The sequence below is a fragment of the Knufia obscura genome (genome assembly GCF_036327395.1).
Source record: "Knufia obscura strain CCFEE 5817 isolate CBS 148926 chromosome Unknown scaffold_24, whole genome shotgun sequence".
Taxonomy (NCBI): Eukaryota; Fungi; Ascomycota; class Eurotiomycetes; order Chaetothyriales; family Trichomeriaceae; genus Knufia; species Knufia obscura.
In genome coordinates this window covers 124,501-138,247 of record NW_027042710.1, presented here as the reverse complement: position 1 = coordinate 138,247, position 13,747 = coordinate 124,501, and the positions used below count along the sequence as shown (strand labels likewise).

General features: G+C 52.7%; 2 protein-coding genes across 2 annotated transcripts; one reads left to right on the top strand and one right to left on the bottom strand.

Moving 5' to 3' along the window:
- Nucleotides 1-2,745: 2,745 nt before the first annotated feature.
- On the top strand, nucleotides 2,746-5,037 carry PMZ80_011084 (uncharacterized protein; the record flags this gene model as incomplete). Its single annotated transcript, XM_064879472.1, has 1 exon — nucleotides 2,746-5,037. One exon carries the CDS (start codon nucleotides 2,746-2,748, stop codon nucleotides 5,035-5,037), a length of 2,292 nt encoding a protein of 763 aa, XP_064724803.1.
- Nucleotides 5,038-6,900: 1,863 nt separating this feature from the next.
- On the bottom strand, nucleotides 6,901-12,528 carry PMZ80_011083 (NRPS; the record flags this gene model as incomplete). The annotated part of the gene is made up of 1 exon (XM_064879471.1): nucleotides 6,901-12,528. One exon carries the CDS (start codon nucleotides 12,526-12,528, stop codon nucleotides 6,901-6,903), a length of 5,628 nt encoding a protein of 1,875 aa, XP_064724802.1.
- Nucleotides 12,529-13,747: the final 1,219 nt, after the last annotated feature.

Sequence of the window (13,747 nt, the reverse complement as noted above, 5' to 3'; positions counted from 1 at the left end):
ATCCTTCTCGACGTGCTTATGTATAATCAACCGCTCTGAAAGACGCTGAGCGAGGTCCTGCCTGTCAAGAGGTCACATCTTCGATCAACAGCTTTATAAAACTCAATTCCGTTGGTAAAGTTTGATAACGTGGCGGAGTATGTGAGATTCGTGGGTTCTAGCTGCTCTGGGCTCAGCGGGACAAACAGCAGAGGTCTTTGAATGCCAATGTTGGCGGAAAAGCCAGGCTCGCAAAACTCACGTCCTTGTATCTGTTGCAAGCCAGAACAATAAGAATAGAGCATGCGTTCAAGAGAGGTTCCCGGAGCAGGCTGTGAAGCCGAATGAAGCTCAGCGGAGGCGATTCACGGGACACTTCTGCTGGCGGAGACAACTGGAAGGACGTTTGGCATGTTGAACCTCGTAATCTGATGTGATGTCAACCAGTGAGCTTGCGCCGCACAATTTCGAAATATTGATGACCTGAGCACCGTGTTGGGTGAATGAATTTGCGTCAGCCGCGCCCAGATACAATCCCTAGCCCTGTGTAGGTGCGCCCGATACCTGCCGCATGCTCCATACTCATTCTGTTTCAGCACGCCAGCCAACACAGATGTCCGAGCTTTTATGTCCTGCCAAAGCTGACCAGATCAAGCCAGATCGGAGCCACCGACTCTTGGCTAGCGACCAACACGATAACCCCGGCATTTGGCCTTATCAGCTGTTACGCTATCAACTGCCACCGCTGCGTCGGCGCTGCGCTGAGTGCCATAAAACGCTCTCGGAAGGACCAAGCCGCCAAAGCATGACTGCAGCTTGTTCCACGTCCCTAGGATAGCACGAGGTGTGTGGATATGGTGATCCTGGGTTGCGTGATGAATGTTTGAAGGTGCCGATTGTGTTGGCAAGCCGCATAACCTCCTCGTGGCCTCTATTGTCGGATGGCGTCGGGTCAGGTGGCTGCTGATATGACATGTGTGCTGTTCTGATCATAAAGTCGGATTGAACCTCTTGGGAAAGCGTACTGAAAGATAGTATACCTCTTGCTTGGTCTTCGAACGCCGTCAAATCGCAGTGCTAACATGTGGAGCATAAGTCGCTTTGCGGTCGCCATTGCAGCTTACTCAGCTGCTGCCGCGCTCAGTCGTATAGACGTGGTAAAGCACCAATTCGGTCACCGTCATTGTGTGGGCGAGCACGTTCCTATGCCATGACAACATTGCCCGCGTGGCTGAAAACTTGGTCAGAGGTTGGCTTAACAGAGCTGAACCACTGACGGTATGCAGCTATCATCACCGGTAGAGCTTGAGTATGCAGTTCGATGGTAGAGGAACATTGTCCGCAACGGCTTTAGTCACCCGTCATGTCCTGTATTGTCGAGGAGCGCCATGATAGCCTTCACGTTGCCACCACCTCATTCACGAAGAAATCATAGAACGCCTCACCGAGAGTCCAGCTGGAAAGCTTTGTAATTCGGAAACAGTGGTCAATCGGGTCTCACCCTTTCGACCACCTACCATGACGCTTCTCGCAAGCAAGGAAATAGTTCCGATGCCGTAGATGTAGCACTACCAACTTGGCTTAGGAGGCATGGCCGAGCGGGGATATCATGGTGTAGCTCAAGGAGCTGTAAACATCACTCTTGCATGTCGCTCCTTTCCAAGCTCACCACCATTGCCTGAAAAGAATTGCATCCTCGTTGGAGGGATCCCTCGTGCTTCAAGTCTCGACAGAGGACCTGGCTCGCGGTTTTGCTTATTGGATCATGCGCAGCGACCACTTTATTTCCACCACTGTATGCATCCTCAGGAGCAGGTTGCTGCTTTGATGCCGTTGGTCGAGAGCCTGCCATAAAAGTTCTTGGATGTGCTCTGATCAGGTTTCTGCATGAAGCGCGGTGGTGAGTCGAGCGCAGGTCCGAAGGGATGGTGGGCCTGATGTTCGCGTTTCGGAGTGAAGCGTGCCGATAAGGAGCAGGGTCTTATCAGTACTAGTATCTGGATTCAAGTTGGGGAACAGCTTCGGGCTTGGTGAGCCATTGCGAGTTCAGCATCAGCCAAGAGCTCTCGATACGTAGGCCGACCTATGAGCAAGTCGTCAATGAAGACATACTAGAGTACTTATCAAGCCACACACGGCACACTGAGGATAGGCATTCGTGCCCGTCTCTAGATGAACCTGCAAACGATTCTAATTCCGATTCGCCAGGTCGTGGGCTGGTACTTTTCCTAACTTGGTAAATTTGTCACTTGATTCAAAGGGAAGAGTTCTAGAAGCGGCCTAGAAGATTCTGATTTCGTCGAGCCGATAAAAAAAATCACATGTGCCGAAGACGTTCCTATGAGACGCTCATGAGATAGTTGGACAGCAATCAAGAGTTTTTCGACACTCTACTTCGTCCGGTAACACCACGTAGGATGCACAACGCGCCTGCTGTGATCCTCCTTCTTTCCAAACCAGCTCGGAAAACCTCGGAGGAGATATTCCTGCCATACCGAGCGAACTTCCCAAGCTCAAGCCCCACCGCGGAAACTTTTGCTAGGCGTCGATTTGTTCGTGCCACCGAGGCTCACGCCGATCGCTGCACGCCTAGAACGCCGAACTCCAGTTGGGCTTAGTAAAAAGTGTTCAGTTATTCGGAGGGCAAAATATCTGCGGGGTAGTCCTGCTGCGTTTGTTTTATTCTGTCTTCGCCGCAATATCTTTTCTTCCCGCTTGCCATCCTCCCTCTCTCTCTCATACTATCACGATCATACAACCGCAGTTATGGGCGACGCAAGCGAATGTCCTGTCCACGGCAACCCCCGTCTCGCCAACATCGGCGGCGGTGGCACTCGAAACAACGACTGGTGGCCAAATGGATTGAAACTCAACATCCTCCGCCAGCACACTCCTGTCACGAACCCGATGGACGAAGGCTTTGACTACGCTGCTGCATTCAAGAGCTTGGACTACGATGCCGTCAAGAAAGACCTCACAAACCTCATGACAGACTCGCAAGAGTGGTGGCCCGCCGATTTCGGCCACTACGGTGGTCTTTTCGTCCGAATGGCATGGCACAGCGCAGGCACATACCGAGTCTTCGATGGCCGTGGTGGTGGTGGAGATGGTCAGCAACGATTTGCTCCTCTCAACAGCTGGCCCGATAACGTCTCCCTCGACAAGGCACGACGTCTGCTATGGCCAATCAAGCAGAAGTACGGCAACAAGATCTCTTGGGCTGATCTCATGCTCCTCACCGGTAACGTCGCCATCGAATCCATGGGTCTCCCAACATTTGGCTTTGCCGGTGGCCGAGCCGATACCTTCGAGGCTGACGAGTCTGTATACTGGGGTGGCGAGACAACCTGGCTAGGCAACGACGTTCGATACGCAGACGGCAGAGAAGGCCCCCATGGCAACAGTATCGTGGACGGTGATGAAGGTGCTCACAAAGACCACTCTGCAATCCATTCACGAGAGCTGGAAGAGCCTGTCGCAGCCGCACACATGGGTCTGATCTATGTCAACCCTGAAGGACCAGACGGTATCCCCGACCCAGTCGCCTCCGCTCGAGACATTAGAACTACCTTCAGCCGCATGGCCATGAGTGACGAGGAGACAGTCGCTTTGATTGCTGGCGGACACGCTTTCGGAAAGACACACGGCGCTGCTCCGTCAGACAACGTCGGCGATAACCCAGGCGCAGCCGATGTTGCGGACCAAGGCTTCGGCTGGAAGAACAGCTACAAGTCCGGTAAGGGTCCTGACACAATCACCAGTGGTCTTGAAGTCATCTGGACCAAGACTCCAGTCAAATGGAGCAACCACTACCTCGAATATATGTTCAAGTACGAATGGGAACAGGTCAAGTCTCCAGGCGGAGCCAATCAATGGGTGGCCAAGGACGCCGATGCTTTCATCCCAGACGCCTATGACCCCAACGTCAAGCACAAGCCAAGAATGTTGACAAGTGATCTTGCACTTCGCTTCGATCCTGCATACGAGAAGATCTCGCGCCGCTTCGCCGAGAACCCGAAGCAACTAGAAGATGCTTTTACTCGTGCCTGGTTCAAGCTACTTCACCGTGATATGGGTCCACGTACCAGATGGCTTGGTCCAGAGATTCCAAACGAGGTACTCCTTTGGGAGGATCCCGTACCAAAGCCTGAAGGTCCTCAGATTGACGACAACGACATTGCTACTCTCAAGAAGGAGATCTTCAACACTGGCCTGGACAACACCCAGTTCATCACCACCGCCTGGGCAGCAGCTTCCACTCACCGAGGTAGTGACCATCGTGGTGGTGCCAACGGTGCCCGCATCCGACTCGAGCCCCAGATCAAGTGGAAGGCCAATAACCCACCACAACTCAAGCAAGTTCTGGCTGCATTGGAGAAGGTCCAGAAGTCATTCAACGAGCAGAAGAGTGGCAAGAACGTCTCGATGGCCGATCTGATCGTCCTTGCAGGATGCGCTGCAATTGAGAAGTCCTCAGGTGTCTCCGTCCCATTCACACCAGGCCGAACAGATGCTTCACAAGAACAGACCGACGCTCAGTCGTTCGAGCATCTCGAGCCAGTCGTCGACGGCTTCCGCAACTACGGCAAGGGAACATCCCGAGTGCGAACCGAACAGTTCCTCGTCGACAAGGCCCATCTGCTCACACTTTCCGCTCCGGAAATGACAGTCCTAGTCGGTGGTCTGCGTGCTCTCAACGCCAACTACGACAACTCGTCGACCGGTATCCTTACCAAGACACCAGGCAAGCTGACAAACGACTTCTTCGTCAACCTCCTTGACATGAACACAGCCTGGAAGTCAACCGGCAACAACGACGAGATCTACGAGGGCACCGATCGCAAGACTGGCGAGAAGAAGTGGACTGCTAGCCGTGCTGATTTGGTCTTTGGCTCTCATGCTGAGTTGCGTGCTATTTCGGAAGTGTATGGGCAGGCAGATGGACAGGAGAAGTTCATCAGGGACTTTGTTGCTGCATGGAACAAGGTGATGATGCTCGACAGATTCGATCTGAGGCAGCACGGTGACACGTATGAGAAGCTTGGAGCTCGACTGTAGGAAGCTTTAGATGGTGTGTACGACAGAATGATTATATGAACATATGAGATTGCGCGAGCTTTCATGAGCGCTAAATTACAATGCTGGTTGACCAACCTTTCTATACCTGCTTTTTGCTCCCTTCTTCGATTCTTTCTTGTTTCTCATCCCAACTGGTCTCTTCTGGTAATCACTTGATCACCGAACCGTGTTAGTGGTAATCTAGCTGAACATCGACGCGGGTATAGCTCTAGTCCGAAGCTCAATTGATGGCTGATGAGCCAGGCGTTGGACGAGACAAGATAAATGAGAAGAAGCAGCAATCAGAACCGGCAATAAGTCAACTACCTACTTGACCAGGATGTTTCTGCCTTCAAAATCACACAGCAGCTCGAGCACTGATTCCGAGCATGGCGGCCAACCACTCTCTGAGGTGGGCACATCTCACGCCTCTGCGCAGCTTTCGTACTTCGCAGTCCTTCGTCAAAATTTGCAGTCTTAATGCCGCCCAATACTGACATGTTATTCTCCATATCTTGCCCAAGCTAAACTACTGCCAATACCAAAGTTCTGATCGCAAAACCGGATGTCCTAGCACAACCCCGACCTGGTGCGATGGGGCTCTGCCCTTCTCTTGCGTACGAGTGACTCCGCACACAGCCTCACAGCCCAACCGGACACGCACAGGCTATCGCTTGTCCTTCTTAGGCTACCATTCGACAACGCGGGCGGCTGCTGCACGGCTCTTTCGCAACGTTAGGCTTGGAACCAGCAGATGACGATGGTTCCTGCTTCTGCCACCATAGACCGGGCTGCTTCACGCATGAGCATTGCTGCTTCTTCTCTCACCCCTGGAATGGCCTTCCACGAAACCTGAACCATGACAGCACATTCACAGCCGTCTCTTCCCAAGGTTTCGCCAGCCAACATCAACGTGTGGTTCGAAGGCGTGTTCGGGGATCATGAGGATCGAAGCGACCTGCAGGTGTTCAGCACACGACATTTGGCACATCTGGTGCACCACAAGATCCGCCGTCAAGCGACAATGCAGAATCGAGTGAGGAACGGCAAGGGGAAGGGCGAAGGGAGGTCGTGTCCCATCTGGAAAGCTTTTGCAAGAGTAATCGGACGCCGTGAAAGTCGATTTTTTTCTCGACCTGCTCATATCAAACATCATCAACAACTGCGTTGCATATTAGTTTAGAACATCCTCGAACAGGTAGCATTTCTCATGCAGTGGTTCGTTGGGAGTGGAGGTCGACAGTCAAGGCACATTGTTGTTTCAGGAACGGCTACCTGATAGCATGAGCTCGACAGCACGGGAAACGACGTGTCAGACTTTGCATAGTCTCGTCCGTAGCTGGAAGGACCTGGTGATGCTCGCGTCGATGACTCGAGTTACAAAACTGCGGAGGGCTTCGCGGAACGGGACTGCCGCAGCAACCGTACTACTGTTGCGGAAACGGCATATGATGCAGCTGAAGCCTTTCGGTCCGGACACGCGCCCGCGATCATGCTCTCAACCACCTCCACACGATAGGTATGCTTATTCGTCTCAGCTTGTTTTCTGTAATATTCCTCCTGCATCAAACAGCGAATTCGTTGAGCAGATCAACACTCACCAGCACTCGCGGTCGTTCTTGCATACAGAAATGGTTCGAGCTTCGATTCTGTGCATACCAAGACGACACCGCTCATGGGGTGTGAGCAGAGAGAGCGATCACGGTGATGGAGCAGCGAGATGCATATCGAAAAATGATAGACAAGACGAGATAGAATGAACGCCAAATGCAGCATACACAGAATATATTGCGCCGCTACTTCCATGGACTCTGCACAGCACTGCGTCGATTATTGTCCAATCCTAACGCCATTGCTAACAACTCACAACAACAGCTTCCCAGGCTCATTAACCAGCTGCTCGAACGCCAGCATGATATCTCTCAGTAACTCCTTCCCGAAGCTCCTCCACTCCTCGAATGTAACCACCTCCATCGTCATCTCATCCCTCCCAGCGAACGCCTGAATCTTCCATTCCCTCAACGGCTCGAGATGAGGATAATACGTCTCCATACGACTGTTGGCCAAAGAGAAGGGCAGACTCTCCACGTGAGCGACGTCTTGGTGAACCACAGAGTCGAACCAATCTGTGCTCCTTGGCCAGTCTGTACAATGCTCCACGATCTCTGGAAGACCAATTCCCTCAAACTCACTGCTGGCGATGTGCTGGTGTTGAACTGCTTGCAACAAGTCATGGCCAGTCCAATTTTCCTGGATCTGGACTCGTGAAGGAACGTACTGCCAGCATGGACCAACAACGCGATCAGCATCCGGAAACCCAGTATTGCGACCACTCACAACCTCTCCAAAGACGACATCACGCTTTGCCAGCCTTCGAGCAAGACAAAGAGCCCACGCCGCGGTAGGGAACGTGGCAACGGTGACACCCTTCGGTCGACGCGAAAGATTGATCGTCTGCGTGATCGATGTCAATCTCCTGCGATTCTGAACTTTGATCTCTGGACCTGGCAGAATCGACATTGAGCTTCCACGCAAGAGTTTGCGCCAGTATTCAATACACCTCGGCAGGTTGTCCTCCACCACATGTCGGACGAAGGAAGAGAAGGACACAGGCTCCTCGACGGTCTCGCCTTGATACAGCGCCGACAGCTGCCGCAACATGATTGGCAAGCAGATCTCGTCGTACTGAGCGTGTGAAAGTCGGAAGATCAGACAAGTCTTGCCAGCAGTACTTTCGATAAAGAAGAACTTGACGAATTGCGATCCTGCTGGCATCCTGCTTTGCACATCGATGTCGCACAATTTTCGAGCGAACGACTCGACATCACTGTCAGTTTCATACTCCGCAATGAGATCCTCCAATTTGTCAAGAGCCACGCCATAGCATTTCTGGTCGACACGCACGAAAGTTGTTCGCAGAACCTCATTCATAGCAATCAGCCTCCGGCAACTTTCGAACAGCCGATCTTTGTCAACACGGCCATCCATGAAGAACAGCTCATAACGAACAGAGTACCGTGGTAATTCAGTCGTGCCTGTCAGAGCAATATCCTGCAGCGGACGAGCTGGATAGACGTCCAGAATCTGGCAGTCTGAGTGCAGCGTTGGGCGCACCTTCTCGACGAGGTCAGCGTTGCCATGCCTGTCTCGTGCCGATTTTGGATGGATGACATCGATATTTCCATTCGACGGCTCAGCCGACCCCAGCAGCTTGGCCATCATGGACAGCTGGCGGTTAGCGAATATTTGAGCTACTGTGAGCTTGTAGCCCGCCTGCCTCAGCTCTGATACCAACTTCATCGCTCCGATCGAGTCACCTCCGAGGTCGAAGAAGCTGTCAGTCGCATCGATTTCCTCAAGTCTGAGGATGCGTTTGCAAATAGCGATCAGGAGCTGCTCGGCCGACGTACCGTTGCCTGAGAACCGTACGCCGTCAATGTGCCTTCCGTTGGTCATAACTGCACTGCAAGCAGGATCCCCAATACGACCATTGACATAGGCTCCATCGTCTTTGCTCGTCGATTCCTGCGGCAGCTCACAGATGTCGCTTAGCAACCGATCGCCATCACTGCACAACTGTTGGACATGCTTCTCGAATGCCGCCAATAGCTCCTGCATGCGCTCCCTGAAAATCGTCTTCGAGTCAAAGCTAGCCATCGTCAAGAAGCCTTTCTTCTCCAGCGTGCAGACCATCATCAAGGCATACGAGTTGAACTTCAACGCTTCCTGTGCAGCCTCAGTATCACCTGCAGGCACCAGACCGCTAGCTGGGCCTCCGGTGATCCTGTTCGTGTCCTCGTCCTCGCAAGGATGCAACACGAAGCCAGTTCTCAGGTCACAAGCGTGACGAGCGTCGCGATTCAACAGTCTGATGTTCTGTAGGCCCAGATGTTCGTGCGGTATGCGGTCAATGGTCTGTTGATGAACTTGCTTTAGATAGTCCGAGACCGTCAAAGTCCCCTTCAGCACAAGACGCATCGGTACAGTCGTGATGAGAGGTGCCTCGATCTCCTCAATCCCTAGCACATCAGCATTCCGTCCAGTCAACGTTTCGCCAAAGATCATATCCGGAGAGCGTGAGTACTGACTTGCTGTTAGCGCCCATGCACCTCTAATGATGGTGGCAAGTGTGTTGCTCGACTTCGAGGCGTTGGCCAAGGAAATGTACCTCTCCAGCAATGAATCTGCCTTTGCCTGATAGTCGGGATATGGTAGTGCTGGGCATTGACGGCTGTCGGCACCCTCCAATAATTCTCGCCAGTATCGTTCAGAAGCCTTGCGATCCTGTTCCCGGAGATGTTTGATGAACACCTTGAACTCTGTCCGACCGACACGTTCAAGGCCTTGATATGCCCTGTTTACTCTGTCAACAACAAGTGACATGGACCACCCATCATACAAAGCGTGGTGCATCGTCAGCACAAAATCGACAGCTCCGGACTTCTTATCTTCAATTAGAGCAAACCTGCATAGTGAGGTACCAAGCTCCATCGTCTCTTCTCGGTCTCTTGCCAGATGTACTTGCAGGTCGTCAGCTTCCTGCCACTGTGGACACTCCTTCATCACAACTTGAACCAGTCCATGCGGCGATACATGCACGATCCTTGTTCGAAGAATAACACAATTCTTAGCAGCACTCTCGAAGGCATCTCGGAGCTTCTCCGCAGCATTGCGATCTGGCAATCGCAGTACCCTTTGTGCCACATATGCTTCTGGCACTTTCGCCGACAATGCCATCAGTCCCTCCTGGAGTGGTGTGCAAGGATAGACATCCTCAATTGCCTCCTCATCAACACCACAGGCCTCAGCTGTCTGCCGACGTGCATCTTGTTCCGTCCAGTCTGTCCCAAGCAACGAGAATAGCGGTACCTCCTCCTTCGAGCTTTCCAAAATCTTCTCGGCTTTTGAAGCCATATCGGCGAGACTCGGGTTGGCGAAGATGGTGCTGATGGTCAACAAAACTCCTCGTCCTCGTGCTGCAGCTACCAGTCGCATTGCCTTCAGTGAATCTCCTCCAAGTGCGAAGAAGTTGTCTTCAGCCGAGATCTCCGGACCATCACCTAATACCTTCGCCCAAAGCCTTGCGATCGTCTGTTCTTTGTTGGATAGTGGTCGTATCAACTCGTTCGCCTTGGGTGGACCTCGCCAGCTGGATAACTGCTTCCTTGAGAGTGACGCTCCGGTTGCACGAAGTTGTTTCCTGTCCGTCTTCCCGGAGACTGTTGTGGGGATCTCTGGCAAGGGTACGAATGCACCTGGCACCATGTATTTCGGCACACCTTTGACTAGATTCTTTTCCAGCTCCACAAGCACATTCTGGAAGTCCAAACTGAACTTACAGCTTCCGTTCGCGGTCTGTTCTTGCTTCAAGTCTTGCTCAACGACAAACGCCGCAAGCGTTGGATCACCATCACCGCCTGGGCTGATGACCTCCGCCGCAACAGCCGTCTTCTCTGGCAAGCGTTGTCTCAAATGATGCTCAACCTCTTCCAGCTCGACACGCTGCCCTCTAATCTTCACCTGCTGATCCTTCCGACCAACGAACACGACTGCACCACTACCGTCAGGGTCATATTTCACCAGATCGCCCGTCTTGTACAGCCGTCCACTCCGACCTGGGAAACCCTCTGCTCCTTGCACAAGCCACTTTGGATCCTTGATGAAAGCCGCAGCAGTCTTCTCGGGCTCATTGAGGTATCCTTTCCCGACGATCGTACCTTCAACGAGCAATTCGCCAGCCCCTCCTAGAGGGCTGAGCCGATCATGATCATCAGGATCGATGATCCACAGCAGACCACCACAGCCTTTGCCCAGGCTAGTATATGATTTGTTCTTGCCGACATCATTGCTGAAAGTACATCCGACAGTACACTCACTCGGTCCGTATGCAACCACGACTCTTGTCTGCTCATTCCACACCGATGCATCATGAGCCGGTACAGCTTCGCCACCAAGCCCAAGGACTTTCAGTGACGGAATGACATCCGCATCGAACACCCTCGCAATACTCGGCGTGGTATGGACCATATTGACATTCATCTTTCGGATTGCACCACTCAGGTTGTTCACGCGGTCATCGTCAGACGGCACGCAGATGCATCCGCCAGTCGCCAGTGTCAGAAGCATGCAATCAATGCTGACGTCGAATGCATATGAAGCGAAGTCCAGTACTCTCGTGTCTGGTTCATAGCCAACGATCTCCGCTCGAGGTATCGCGCCTGTCGTGTAGTTCTTATGCGTGATCATCACACCTTTCGGCTTGCCAGTGCTGCCGGATGTGAAGATGATGTACATCAGTCCATCCGCAGAAACGGTCTCCAGCTCGCTTGTCGACATGTCTACAAGCTCTTTCATCATCGCTAGCCCAACCGGCAGTACCTTCGCTGCCGGCGCGAAATTCCTGCCGAGCTCAACATACCTTTCACTCGTCAGCACAATATCTGCTTTCGCCTCTTCGCATATGGTCTGCAGTCGTCCTTCCGGTTGGCTCGGATCTGTAAGCACGAATGCGCCACCAGCTTTCATGATCGCTAGCACGGCGATGACCGTCCAGGCCGACTTCTCGAAACAACAAGGGATTGGCTTGCCATTTTTCACGCCCAGCTTACACAGTTTGTGTGCGAGTTGAGTTGACATCCTATCAACCTCTGCGTATGTGAAGTCGCCATCCCATGAGACAACTGCGGGCGCATCGCGATGCGCTTGTGCTCGCTCGATGAAGTACGAGTGGATGGTGCGGTTGATGGCTGGTGGCAGGGTATGGTTCCAGTTCCATATCTGGGAGAGCTCGTGTGGCTGAATCTGTGATGATCCGGTTGCCGGGCTAGTCGGATGTGTACTGACGAATGTGAACAGGTCGAGGATGGTCCTGAGATATGCTGTGCAAATGGTATCAGAGAGCTCATGATGTCGGTGTGTACAATCAATGCTCAATGATGGGTCACCGACGGACGCCCTGATGGCAAACAATGGATGTTCGGAGGTGCCGTTGCTCGCTAACCTTGCTTCTAGTGTTGCGGTGCTGGCGGTTCCTGGTGAAGTGGCCTTTGCGCTTGCGGACTGTGAACGAACTCCTTCGAGGCAATCTGCTACAGTCTTGTCTGCCTGTACGACCTCGCTGATCAGACACGAATGCGTCGGAGTACCAAGACTTGGCTCTATCGCCCATGAAACCAGAAAGTCCTCATCTGAAAAGCCCAAACTGCCTCGCCGGTGAAAGAGCATCCATGCCAGGAGTATCTCGTCGAAGAGTTTGGATGGCTGCGTCCCACAAGTTTCCCTCAGCGGTAAAGAGCAGGCGAGACTGTCGTTCACGACTTCACGAACGCTGTCCCGACCTGCGGTTGGCTCCGTCGTTGACGTTTCATGTCTGCTCTTCGGCGCTGATTCCTGGACGACCTCCTCACGCTCTTCGTACTTGTTGCTGCCGTCTTGATCTTGGAACTCAACCAGTAGGTCCCCTTGAGGGACCTCCTTCAATATCGACCCCATCTTGAACGAAACAATGAAGAGGAGGAGAAAGATGTTGGCGTAAGAGCTCGAGATAACTTGAATCATTCATGAATGGGTTGTCAGTCGATGCCCTGGAGTGCCAGCTTCACCTTTGAGCATAGTCTAGCGAGTCCAACCTCGGTGCTGCCCCTTGCTCGGTGCTCGTCGTCGCTAGCATGTACCAGGTACTCGTGTTTGCAACGTCCACGTGACAAGGCCTGAGGATCTCACCACTCTGCTAGACCAGGTCTCTAACTTCAGCTCGTGTTCTTGAAGCCACTGCCATCATCGCAGCACGATACAAGGACTCGCTAAGCCGTCCATCCGTAATTCTTTCGGAGGAGTATCCCCATTATGGTGCGCTGATAGCTCCATTGCTGATCGTCGCTCGTGTTCTTGCTCGTCGGCAGTGAGAGCCCACATTGTAATGACACAGGGCTGGTCAGCTGGAGAAATCGAATCATGGTCGCTCTAGCGCGGCGGAGACGTGGTCGTCCAGCATAGCTCGGCAAGAAGAAGCGGTACTTTGATTCGTCGGAGATGCAAAGCAGCGGATCTGATAGCAGGGATCTTGATCTTAACGGCGGATCAGATAAAAGCTGATAAGATGAAAACTCTGCTTCCTGCATCAGTCGGTAGAGATCGTCGACCCGAGGGTTGTCCACGAATTGTTTCATCTTGTCGTGTTGACTCGTGAGATATTTGAAAGGGGAGACTCCATCGGAATCTCATGGTGTGCAGATGTAACGTGCGTCGCTTGGGCAAAGTCCTGATACGTGGCCCAGGGTTGCTCGTCGTATTCACACGAGGTAAGGTTCTAATTGATCCTGAGGCTAGGTGCTGATCAGTCTGGTGATGGTGACCGATACCGGCGCTCCGATCTGAGTTGGACCTCATACGTCACAGCTTCGAAATTACGAAGTCGCATCGCGCCTTCCTACTTGGTAGAGACCACAGGCTCGTCAGCGACAGCGAGATCCGTATACGGGTCGTATGTTCCTGCTATTATTAGTCGAAAGCATAAGTGCCACGTTGGTGTACAGATTGGGAAGCATGGTAGAGAAGCGACATAGTGTTCTCGACGCTCGTAACATTGTCTCAATATCTGGCGCAACGTCTACGGTGGATTTTGTCCGCGGCAAATTTATCCTGTCCAAAATTCCGCTGTTTGAGCTCATGTCAACAGCGGAGGATCATTCCATGCTTTTACGCTGTGGCG